Source organism: Halichoeres trimaculatus, unplaced genomic scaffold (assembly GCF_033239565.1).
Source record: "Halichoeres trimaculatus isolate MK-OKI-2021-1 unplaced genomic scaffold, fHalTri1.1 fHalTri1_scaffold_12, whole genome shotgun sequence".
Taxonomy (NCBI): Eukaryota; Metazoa; Chordata; class Actinopteri; order Labriformes; family Labridae; genus Halichoeres; species Halichoeres trimaculatus.
In genome coordinates, this window is record NW_027437190.1 from 21,444,309 (window position 1) to 21,457,454 (window position 13,146).

The 13,146-nt window shown below is 41.3% G+C and overlaps 1 protein-coding gene across 6 annotated transcripts in view; it reads left to right on the forward strand.

Annotated features, from left to right (window-relative positions):
* kif13a (kinesin family member 13A) overlaps positions 1-13,146 on the forward strand; it is a 37,132-nt gene that overhangs the window by 1,197 nt on the left and 22,789 nt on the right. For all 6 annotated transcript variants that reach the window (XM_074683063.1, XM_074683061.1, XM_074683062.1 and 3 more), the window contains exon 3: positions 12,262-12,274. In XM_074683063.1, coding sequence (XP_074539164.1) covers positions 12,262-12,274 — 13 coding nt within the window. The remainder of the gene's footprint in view (positions 1-12,261; positions 12,275-13,146) is intronic.

A 13,146-nucleotide genomic window follows, 5' to 3' on the forward strand; every position in this document is an offset into this window, starting at 1 on the left:
CGTATCTGTGTGGAGTCTCAAGGCTTGAGAAGATGTATCTGACGCATAATGATGTTGATTAGACAGAACTGATTTACGTTGAGCCCCAGGGCATTGCTGTAAATCTACAGAGTCAGAACTAGTTTCACTTATTAGATGTTCAAAGTGCTGCTTGACACCAGTTATTTAATTTTTTTTGTTGGAAAGCAGATTTTAGCGGATGTTATTGGGCACCTCACTTTGGCTGCAAGTGTTGTGAAGCTGCAGTGAAGGTCAGCAAGAAGCGGAAAAAGCAGTTTTTTGTCGGCCGATCAGACTGTAATGAGGAGATGTCTAGAAGTGACACAACATGTAGGTTAATGATGGCTGTAAGCTTGTGAAGTCACTGAAATGTAATGCCTTACAGCAAGTCTCAGAGATGCAATACTCATAAATCAGAGCTGACTTGTTTTTTTTTTTTTTTCAGTTTTGTGCTTTTCTGCCTCGTTTGCTCTTCTCTGATGTTGGTGTCACACACCATTGAACAGCTGACCTGATTACCCACAGGCGCAGATACATTCAAAAGATGCTCATTTGGAAAACATCCCAGAATATAGGTCTTTTTATGTAACTCATCATGTGAAAGAAGTTATTTCCATTAATACAAAAAAACTTCCATGGCAACAGTAAAAGACCCCAGTGTGTGTGTGTTAAAAAAGTCATGCCACAGTCAAGGCTTTTCTCATGGCTGGCATCCAGCCTTGTTAAAGAGTAACACTTTCTCTGCTGTTCTACTAACCAAGAGTCAGCAATTAATGGCAATAAGCCTGCTCGGCTCCACGCATTAACCTGTATTTAAGGCAATTATCAGAAAAGAAATTGCTGCTCAATGGCAATGTTCCAAACAGTGAAACAAAACATGCTTTAAGCTAACAGAAGTGGGACATGATGCACAACAGCAGAACAAAAAGCTGTCATGGGTCAGAGGACACATATTCACGGTGACTACATCTGCAGTATTTTACGGATAAGTTATAAGTATGACTGTGGAGGTTCTATTTATGGTTGAGATGTCTAGAAATGTTCAATCCCTTGTGGTTCACTCTTAGTCAATCAACCAGTCAGTTTGTATTTATGTGGCAGCAATCAAATCAACGGTTTTGAGATGAGATGAGATATCAGGTCCTTTACCTGTTATTTACAGAAACTCAGTATGAATTTAGTATGAAGCTCTTCTCCTGGCTTACAAAACATTAACAAGAATGGCTCCTGCCTACCTGGGGTCCCTCATCCAGGCATACACTCCCTCTTGCCCACTACGCTCTGCTTGTGAAAGACGCCTGGTGCTCCCAGCCCAGCGCGGCTCCAAATCACTAGCCAGACTCTTCTCTTCTGTTGTGCCCAAATGGTGGAATGAATTACCTAACTCTATACGATCCGCAGAGTCCCTTTCTACTTTTAAGAGAAGTCTGAAAACTTATCTGTTCAGGGAACACTTGTGCACTTAAACTGACCCTTCTCCTCTTTGCCCTCAGGGGGAGAATGAGTCAGAGGGTCTATGACTCAGGGCTTATGATGTTTTAGCACTATTACTGATGTTTGATGAAGATTTAGGTACACTGTTGCAGCTTTGCATGTAGTTGCCTTGTTGATTATTGTACCCCCACCCAAAAAAACAAAACAAAACAATTAATAAAACTTGCACTTAATGGCAGCACCCACAGCCAAATAACTTGAAGCACTGTTGTCGCACTAACTAGGTTTTGCTTCTGTCTAAATTCTTGCTTGTGTTGTACGTCGCTTTGGACAAAAGTGTCTGCTAAATAAAACTGTAGAACTGTAGAACTGAATTCACCAAGGGTAAACAACTGGAAAAAAAACAAGAACAGAAATTTCAGGCAGATCAAAATTTATTGGACAACAGTAACCTGACTTAATGAGGAAGAAGGATAAAAGAGGAGAGAAACACACAGACAGGCATGGAGTCAACAGACAGCCTCAAAACAAAGATAATAGAGACTTATAGGAGCAATGCCAATCAAATGTGGCTTATGCAAGGTCAATTTATTTTAAAGAACATCAACTGAATCCATACTTTTTTCTCAGGTAGTACGCAGATATAGTGTGACGATGGTCTCAACAGTTAGGATTCAGTTCAGTTTTATTATGTCACATTTCTTTTCTATAGTGTAGTCCAAGCATATAATTACTTGTTGACATTTCAAAGCGGGTTCTGTGTGTGCATGTGTGTCTGTGTAAATGTGTGTGTTTTGGGTCTTTGTGTTTAGGCTGCCATGGTTTTCTTAAACCATATAATTTTCCTCTCCCCAGCTCGTGGAGCCACAGAGAAGGGGATACCCTGTTCTTTAAGACTGGGCCTTGTTTTGAAGACACCTGTTCCTGTGTGTTGGAAATGTGTCAGATTTAGTGGGTATTAGTACGCCAAATATGGCCGCAGAGCCAAAACCATGGGAACTCTTTTCCTCTCATGGGAACCCTCAGGCGCTGTCTTAGAAATGAAGCAGCAGAAAGAGATATTTTTAAGGGCACATTTGAAATCAAAGTCATGACAACTTCTTTGGCTGTATGTTCTGAAACACATGATGTGAAATAAAATAAAGTTAGTGGTTTCCCCCGTTGCTCCAAAAAGTTCACAGAATGACTTCATTGTGATGAAATACAGGAGTTATGTCTCTTATGGGATAAAGCTGGATGATTGAATAATTAGAAACTGATTCCAGATTGAGTCCCTCTTTTAATCTGTTTTTCAGAGACCACACACAAATTTGAAAGTCACCTAAAGAATTTGACGAAGTATAAGGGATTTTCTTTGATGGCTTAGCCTCATTCTGTGCACCTCCGTGTATTGTAGCAACACTCGTGACCACCCCCACCCCCCTCTCCTATTTCCCTGAGAAATGAACAGTAATCCCAGTTGTGGGCATATGAAACCTGGATTGTGACTTCAGGGCAACAGGTTAAGTTTCCTGAGCTTTATCTTTCATCTGCTTGTTAAGTTGGCACAAATGGCACATTTGTAATGTGAATCTGGGAAAGCAGGCCTGTTTTCATGCACCAGTCTGCTTTCCTTTGGGGTTTAGACACAAAGACAGTGGGGGTAGAGGCTCAGAAATACCTGAGGCTGCTGTCTGTGTTGAGTGGTAGAGCATCATGACAAGAAAATACCCTTCAACTCACACAATGGGGCCATATTACCTCGATCATGCCTCAGCATGTCAGTTTACCAGGAAGACTTGATGTCAGGACCATTAGGTCTTGAAAGTCTAATCCCTCTTTAATGTGTGTCTCAGTCTAAACACACAGAACTGTTTCAGAAGCCAAACCTTAACGAGAACTTCACTTAAACACATGAGACAGCTGGTGTATTCAGATGTCCTTTCATTTTAGCAAAACAAAAACGATAGTGTCGCACCAAACTTTTGTTCATCATCATTACACTGCTGTGGCTCTGCTGTCGAGTATTTCAAAACAATCTGAGGAAGCTGGAGTTTATCTGATGATGTCTGCAACCAAGCTTGTAATTTATGCTCTAATCTCTTCCTCATCACTAATGGCTCTAAGAGCTCAGCTTGGTCTGTCTCCATTTTCCTCTCTCTTTTTTTTTTGGCAATGTTATCTGAATTCTACATAGTTTCAGATGATAGAAAATCAAATATGAGGGGGCAGGGAGGGTGTGAGCACCCTGAAGTAGCTGACTGTTTCTAGGTGTTGGCTGTACAGTGCTTCCTTATCTCTGAATTGTCATCCATTCATACATCTGTGAGTACGCTCAGGCTGTTTGAAAGAAATAATCTGAAATATATGGAAACATTAATTTATCATCAGAAAATAAGATGTTGCGTTTAACAACAGCTCTCTAGTATAAAGCTGGTTTACTATCAAACTTTAGCTTAGCATTAAGTCTTGAAACAACTTGTCAACTCTTTTGGGAATAACAGAAGTAACACATCTAATCTGTAGGGATGCATTTATTGGTTGACCATTGATGCCAATGTATAATATACCATGAGGAATGGTATAATATACCATACCAATGGGTGGCAGAAGCTAATTGCATCATTCAATGCTGGAAAGCTAGTATACCCAGGAAAGGTTTTTAATTTGCAGGAGATGCCACCTATTGGACAGACTTCCTTTGTCTTCATGGCCAAGCATGGCAAAAAATGGTTCAATGTAGGTATGGGAATGGACCCTGATTTTTATAGTTGGTCCTTGCCAAATAATTGGAACACAGCCGAAGAGTAACAGAAGAGCGGAGGTCACTACTAACAGGGGAAATAACTGCCAAGTTGTTCTTGGCAGGGAGCGGTTCTTTGGAAAATCTTGGAGACTTTAGGAAGTCACAACATCAAGCTAAGATACAAACGAGTTTATAACTCTGTAACAGAAAAAAAATTAACCTTTCTTAATCAGTGGTTAAGATAAGAAAATGTTACAGTTGTGAGCTCATGGGGCAGTTTTAGAGGAAAATTTGTCAATTTTAGCAGAATGAGGCTAGCTGTTTTTAAGCTAAGCTAACCATTTAGTGAAACTTTCTGTTTATTGGTAGAAACTCCCATAGTCTTTCATCTTTGAGTGTTGTGAACAATGAGGTCAACACATGTCATGTAAAACCTTTGCAGGTAACATCTCACGCTGTGTGTCTGTTTTAACATTTAAGATAGTGACAGTCTTCTTTACTATTGAAGTTTGCTAAAGGTTGGTCCCATTTCCTCCCAAGTCACACATGACCAAGTGTCATCACACTTTCCAGAACAATCCTTGACTTGAATGACAAAGCTGCCTTGTGCAGTGGCTGCACTCAGGAATGTTCCTTTTGTCTTCTCTTCTGCTCTCAATGTGCCAATAATCAACCTTTCCATTCAGTAACATGTTGTTTTCAGCGTCGGTTGGCCTGAAATACACACATAATGCTTCATTCATGCCTGCTGTTAAGAGAAAGTGTTGCTTGTCGCAGATAAAATAATTGCTTTCTCTAAATTAGATTGAGCTCTTGTTTGTTTAGAGGGTGGAACAGTGTTTAAATCTTGATCCTGGATTGAGAAAATATGGCGTCCTCTCTCTTTGTCACGTCTGTGCCTCATTAATCTCACATGTGGCTTCTCATTATGGGAGCAGCCCTAAAATCCGCTCAGACATTTCTCCCATAGTCATCCTAAATTCCTTCTATGTTTCTCTTTGATCTCTCTGAGGCATAGAAGTTTGCATTAATAAAGTTTCATTGTGGTTTATTTTGGCCTCACTTTTAGTCTCATCCAGGAGAAGTGGAGACAGGGGACATGACACTACTTTCTTAACCTAGTGGGTCTCTTTGGCATGTTCCCACTCTCACTTTTGAGGTGTGTTTTATGAGCATGCTTGCTCTGACTTTTGTTATCTATTGTCCTGAGCAGCCCCATAGTGAATACATGTGGATAAGTGACATCCAGCTAGCAGACCGGGTCAAAGGAGGTGTGTTCGAGTAGTAAACGTGTCACTCTGTTTCCCATGTAAAGAAAGCCTGCAACATACTGAACAAATTAATGAACTTAACCTCCTTCTGGCTTTTTTTGTCTCCTGTGAAATGAACCAGATTTAAGGTTTTAGAGCAGATGTGGTTTGTGTTGTAACACTCACACACACACTTGGCCCCTGGCCCGCTGACCCAGCCTGTCACAGTGGTGTCAGAAATGCCGGAGAGGATTAAATTGAACCCAGCCTCTGTCATATGTTTTGTTGTGAACGCTTGTTTTGGAAACTTCGCAGAAATGGCTCTGAGCATCATGTGCGCTGCTTATGGTTATGATTCTCATTCTCTAAGGCTGTTGTGGAGATCCTTAACTCGGTTTTCAGCCTGGAATTACGTTGACTCATGCGGCTGGTCGGTTGTCTCGCCTTTGTGTTTACCAACGTTGCTTAGAGACACTCGTTTCCAAGAGACAGAAACTTTCTGGAGTTATGTGGATGAGCTAATAAATGATATCCCCGAAACGCTCCCAAATATTTTTATAGGAAGCTAATTTTAGCATCTAGAACAATCACCAGTAGAGTTGTTTACTTTAGCTGTGGAATCAACCACATACATTTTCAAAGTTTTGCAAGTTTTTTTCTATTCAGTGTAAAATGATTTTCTTTTTCCGTCTCTGTGTGCGATGCTAGCTCACATTCGTAGAGTTAACAGGGTTATCTGAAAAAGAGAGCTGAAGATCTCAAAGTCAGCGTGTTGACTCATCCACTGTAAAAAAAAGGTTGAGAAAAAACAACACCCACAATTACTGAGACTCACCAAAGGTGCTGCCAAAGACAACATTTTTAAGATACCGTAGTTCTTTTGCTTTTGGTTCTGATTGATGGAAACCCCAGAACAATGATATTTAGCTCCAAAACTGCAGAAGTAGCACCAGGTACAGCCTGATCACACATGTCATGTAAAATCAGACAGGAGCTCTGACATGTTTTACCTCTGCCTGTTGACACTGTGGCAAGTTCACCCCCTCAGGTTGCTCTGGAAAGTCAAGAAATCATAACCGTTTGTGGGTACAGATGTGAGAGCAGCCTGAGGAGCTATGGGGCTCTAGGCAGCTCTCATAAAGGAAAGTGAAGTAAAATAACCTGTTATGCGATATAGAGTGGTGGGTTGCACTGTGTCATACTCACCCTGTGGCAGTTCTGGCTTGCATAACCACCTGTTTGCCATACATTACATAAAGTGTTCCCAACCTAAAGGGCATTGTGACGGGTTGTGAAACAAATGTGGTGAGACGGGGCTTCCTGTTATGTTCTAGATTAGCTGTTTGCAGTTTCAACAAAGTTACTTTTTTGCTTTAACCTCTGAAGACCCAAGCTTTTGTCTGGTGTGTAATTTTTAATTCTCCTTGCTATGTGGGATAAAGAAAAACCTAATAAGTATAATAACCAAACTTGGTCTTTGTACTGAAAGTTTGATTATTTATGTTATGACTTCTATGTTAGTTGTTTGTTAGTGGTGTAATTGTATTTGAATATGTTGTTTTTGTCCCCAAAAATGGGTGTAATGTAATTTGTAATTTCACCAAAAGATGGTGTGGGCAGTGTCCCTAAATGTGGCTAATAACTCAAAGTTAAAAAATGAAGTTTCATGGGTCTGAAAGGCAGAAATGTAATGTCGACATATGTGGATGCTAGGTCCTAAGAGGTTAACTTGGATGATCTCGTTATAACTTAAGTGCTTTACAATTCACTGCTTTTACATGATAGGAAATCAAAAAGAAGATTGCAGTGTCTTCCCTCTATTTGAAAAAATGAAACTATAAAAAGTGTCTGTGTGTGAGAACTTTGCTGTTTCAGTGGCTTGAAAGCCTCAAGTCTGTTTCTGTCATCAGAGAGCAAACTTCCTTTAGTGCTGATCTTTGGATATTTGTTTATATCCAGTATAAGTCTCCGTCGTCAACACCCACTGTGTCTTTTGAATCCCTCATGCTAATAAAGGTTTTGGTTCAGTCCAGCTTCAGGTTCCCTGAGCCATCCTCTTACTGTAAACCTGCTTGGAATTTTGCAGCTCTGTCCTTTGTGTGTGTGTGTGTGTGTGTGTGCAGCAGGGTGACCTATGCAATGCTCTGAGTGGGTGGAGGCCGGCGTGTTCTGTTCTAAACATACTGGAAGACCATCTGAAATGTTAGATTGTCGCCTGTGAGAGCACAGCAAGCTGTAACCAGACACTTTCTCTCTCTTACACACACACACACACACACACACACACACACACACACACACACACACACACACACACACACACACACACACACACACACACACATACACACACAGCTCTGAAGGTTGAATTGAAATGTGATTGTCTGAAGCCGGTTGGCAGCAGAACGGGAAAGTCACTAGTGGTTTAATGGAGGTTAAAAGGGTGGGGGAGGAATTAGGTGCAGCAACAGATCAAGTATAAGAATCTGAATCTATGGGGTTTATGTCTGAAACAAACTATTTTGTGTGTGTGTGTGTGTGTGTGTGTACTTTTGTGCACAGGGCAGATGAATGCTGTAAATGTCGACTCAATGGGGGGTGAACCTCATCCTTTTGATTTACATATTCCATTCGAGCACCAGGATTATATCATCAGAAAGTCTCGCAAAGCCTGCTAAATCACATCGACAAATCTGGTGACTTATCCATTATGCACTGGAAAAAAGGAGGAACCACAACATTGCAAGATTTGGATTTATGTGTTTTTAAACTTATTCCCTGGGCTGGTTCCAAATATTAAAGCACAAACATAATGTCTGGCAGGCAATTTGAATCAGCCTGCTCCATATCTGTCAGTTGAAAGTTTGTTTGCAGATTATGACAGAAATTTATATTCTCTGATACTTCAGTGATTGTAGGCATGCAGTGTATTATTTTTAGTGTGGGTGTAGATGCTTCAAGGGGTGGTTGATACAATATTAATCTGGTGTATTGCTTCCTGGGCTAGAAGAGCGCAGTTTTTGGTGGCATAATAACCCAGTGGCCTTAATCTGGCTCCATAACCACAGGGGGGATTCCAGTGCAGCCCTCCTACTCCTCCTGGTACCTTCATTTTGGACACCAGCAGCATGTCTCAGTCTAAGCTCAACATGCAGAGAGATGTCATGTTTCAGGCAGTCATGTGTGATCCAAGTACATCTTGCCTTCAATGAGTGAAGTACTAACCACTGTCTGACTCTTAAATTGCGCCTACAACCAAAAGTGATAACAAATAAGGATTTTATAAAGAAGATTTAAGTGCGCCCCTCTAATCTGTCTGCCAGGACACAGAATCAGTTCAGATGAGGAGAATTGTTCTGCTGTTGTAGTGTGAGAGGCCAGTTTCCCCCCTGAGCCAAGTTAAAATCATTCATGGGTGTCCTGGCATCAGGTAGCTGGAGGCGTGGGAGCCTGAGCCGTGCCCTTGATGATGCACACTTTGAAGCATGCAAAACCAGCAACCCCCTCCTCTGACTCCATCCATGCCCTGTTGGCTCTGCTGTGTCCGCCTGCATCTGCCTCTTAGGGGAGCACAGCCTGATGTTTTGTGGCACTTCTGTGCCATACATGTGTGCCATACACTTGGTGTAACCAGAATGAAGACTTTAACACGCCCTGCAGCCATGACTTGACATGCACGCTGATTATTACATTAATCGCCTGTGGGCTTTGTACATGGAGCATTTGGAGCTTGCCTGTGTATTGTTCATGGCCGAGTTTCAACCAGCAACATTTCTTGGCTAGAAAGACCCTGACTAATTTGTTTCTTCAATCATGTATCATTACTGCATGGTGCCTATTTTTACCTAAGTGCAGAAAACAGCCTGCAATAAGTAGTTCCAGGTTTTTTACTGAAACTGTTTTGGCCTCACATGGTCAAATATGATGTTATCAAATATCTTTGGGTGTTATAGCACCACACTGATAAAGCTTGTAATTCTGAACGTTAAACCCTGGGCTCGGGGAATTATCTGAAATTAATGTGGAAGCTTTTTGTACAAGGTTTGGATACCCTTTTTTGACCATTTGATCCATTGCCATGAGAAAATTGTCTGTAATGAACATCATGTATAAAGAAGTGCAAATTATTTTTTCTCCTTTTGAAGTAACTTGTTCTACGATCAAAGTGACACATTCCTTTATACACTAAAAAATACAGGACTTTTTCTTTTCAAAAATGACTTAAAGAGGGGATGTTGTGCTTTCATATATTTTGAACATAAAGTGACAATGCTGGATGTCTAAACTTAACTTGAGCAAATATTTTTCTGGTACATGTTCATATGTTTTAGAAGTCCCTGAATCTGTCAAAATGACCTGTTCTAAACGAGACATGAGATCTTCATGAGAAACATGAGGGCATTGCATAACCATCTCCTAACTGGTTTTTAACGTGTTGGAGGGATGGGCCTCAAACACCAAGGTCTGCCAGTAGCTCCACCCCAGGCCTCAAGAGGACTGGCCAATCAGAGAGAAGGGGTTTGTGGAGCACAGGTCTTAAAGAGACAGCAGCTGAAATGAAGAGGTTGAAATAACGTTCCAAAAACAGCAGTGTGAAAAAATGGGGATTTTTTTTCGAAGATATCATGTATAGCACATATACAGCATATTTATACAACATATATAGCACTAAATGAAGCACAATTACTCTTTAAGATTCTGGTAAATATTTCATGTATTACACAAATGGCTTCAATTTTATTGGAATTGCTAAAAAGGGAGAAGAGCTTACATGGTTTCTACAAGCAAGGTACATAATTGCTTAGGGACATAGATTTCTCAGGGGATTAGAGAGATTATGACTACAGCAGAGTGGGAGAACTGGAGTCTTATGTACTTTTTAGTTTTTGAGGGGGAGGTCTAATGACTGTGGTAGACAGGAGGAAGCTTAAGGAAAGACACTAACTGTTTAAAACAAGCTTGAACTTATATCAATTTTGAAATCTTTTGAATAAGACTGTGAGGAAATAGTAGCTCTATGAAAGCCTAAATATAGCCAGTTTGAAACAGTTCCTTCCATTGTCTCGTTCAGCATGCTCAGCATACCAGATTTGGTTACGTACTGTACATACACAGTGCATAAAACAATGGTTAAAAGGCTGAATGAGCCCGCTTGGCTCCTCATGCTAAAGGGTTCAGACTGTACGCATTCCATCACTGTATGTCTTTTGTCTCCATATTTAATGTGTCTGTGCCCCTGTCACTCTCTTTCCGGTCTCGCGTGTGTTGTCCTTTTGTTCTCAGTAGGGATACATCTGTTCTCCGTCTTTGTCCATTTCTCATGCTTCACAAGGCGTTTAGCTGCTGCTTCTCTATTTGTTATCATAACTCTCCCACGTGTTTCTTTTATTTTTGACATTTCAGCATACAAAGAATACATTGTTTTTTTTTGCTTTTCATGTTTTTAGGGAGCTGGTCAGAAGTCCTTGACCTGTCCCGTCTGCTGCAGTGAAATGTCTCTGTCGCTGATTGTGGACCCTCCCTGCTTAGCTCTGCTTACCCTGTTGCAGTCTTTGTCGGCTTTGATCAGAACCGAGTCACAGTGGCCGACGGTGGCCCAGATTCAGTACGAACCCAAACAAGGCCTCTTCTTCTTACTCTGCCCATTTGCTTGCTCTAGTTACAGTTATAATCAGATGCAGCACAGTTAATGGCAGATTGAAATCATACTCATATATCCAATCGGGCTCTTTTGATATTTAATACTTGACATAAAAAGTGCAGAAGAGTATTTTTATAAGTGTTGACACAGAGTTCTCAATGCATGGTGTTGTTGGTGACTCAGCTCAGCTTGTGTGAGACACTTTGGTGCAGTGTTTCAGTCTCACTGAAGCTTCTTCTCTGTATTAGTTACCATGTGAAGGTGATGCCCACCTCTGTCTCAGTGCCAGGAGACGCATGCAGGAGTGATCTGCTGACTGTTAAAGGACAGATTTGAGGGCACTTGGCTGGTTTTTATATCATCCTGCAACGTATTACAAAAATGACCTTGTATCAGCTGAAACAGCTGTTACATATCACACCACTGTATAGTAGCTGTCAAGGAACAGTGGGACAGGCAAAGGCTTGAAATTTAAACATGATACACATTTAAAAGTCTTAAACAAATGCAACAACAGTTATGCTCTGCAATAGAAATAATGTGTCACAAAAAATAATGCATTAACAGCAAATGCCCACGAAAGTGCAAATAAAGCACACAAAACAAGACAACAACTACAATCATCATGATTTCTTCTAGTGATGCTTTTTTGGGGTTCCTTCTCCAGTTATCTTACATAACTTTGTTCCACATCCATAAATTTTACCCCTTTGTCCTTGGTTCCGGCAGCTGCTGATGCTCAGTGTAGTTTCCCCAACCTGGCCTCCCTGTTAAGTCCACAGGCATAAGAGCTATTTACTCAACAGAGTCAGTGGGACATTGAATCCTAAATCTCTTCCCTTCCTCACGCTCCACTGGCCCAATTATGAACGCCATCACAGCAGCATCTACCACCAGGAAATGCTGCTGTGTTGGAGTGAATGAATGAGTGACAGGATGAATCAAATAGTTACTGCAGGAATGTAGAAAATGCAGGAATTAAGAAGGGAGTCTAAAGTTTGATAAAGATCTGTTTAACATTCATATTTGAGTACCATAAAGACACAGACAGTGGGAGGTTTCCCGCTGTGAGGGGTGCAGCTGCATGTACTGAGTGTGAACATGCTCTGACTTTTAAATTGAACAAATGCTAACTATTTTCTTCTCACTCTTTTCCCCTGGTTAACTGTGGACTCCTCTGTTTATGATGGATTTGTCTCCCCACTCAACAGGAAACAATCTAAGGTATGTAATTTTCGGCTGATTTTTTTAATCCATTGCATTTTCAGAGTTGACACACGGTGCTAACAGAAACAGTCATTAGTTGCCTCTTGAGTGACTTCTCACTCTCTCCCCTTTAAAAAAGGATAAAGAAATCTTTTAGAAGCAGCACAGAAACACCAATTCTCCAGAGAGGCATCCGGCGCAAGTTGATTTACTGTCATGTCGTAGTTTCTAATGCCATGATTGAGAGTGTTTTAGTAGTTTGGTTGGTCAGCAGGAGCCGGATAGATGTCCGTGTGAATGTGTCAGCGCTCTAAGATCTCGTGAACACCCACAAAGGCACCACAATGAGAGAGGGATGAGCGCGGACACTGGGGCAGTGTGTGTGCACATTCAAAGCTGCATTGTTGGAGTGCACCCCCACTTCCCCCCTTGACAACACGCTGGTGACTAGCTCAGAGATGTTTCACACACCAGGGACGGGCTTTGTGCTTGGTACACTCAGCAGCTGACAGAACTGGACAGCAATAGCGTGCGTGGTCTCTAGGGCCCGTGAACCTGAGTTACCCTGTAATACCCCTCAGCTAGATGAGCACGTGGCCGTCTGCTCAGTAAAATAGTGCTGCTCATATCAGTTTTCTTGCGCTCCAAAGACTATGCAGAGCTTCGGTCCCATCGTGCTTAGAATCATTTTCTTTCTAGAAATGACAAAAACTCAGTTCTTCTCTGTACATCATCATTTTTACTGCTGCTTTATAGGAATTGTCCAATCAGGAGCAATTTGCTGCACAGTCACACCCTCAGGCTGGACAGAGACAGACAGAGGAGATTCAAGCCCTACTTACCAAACCAGCCCTAATTGGGAATGATGGCACTTTTGTTCCTTTGAATGG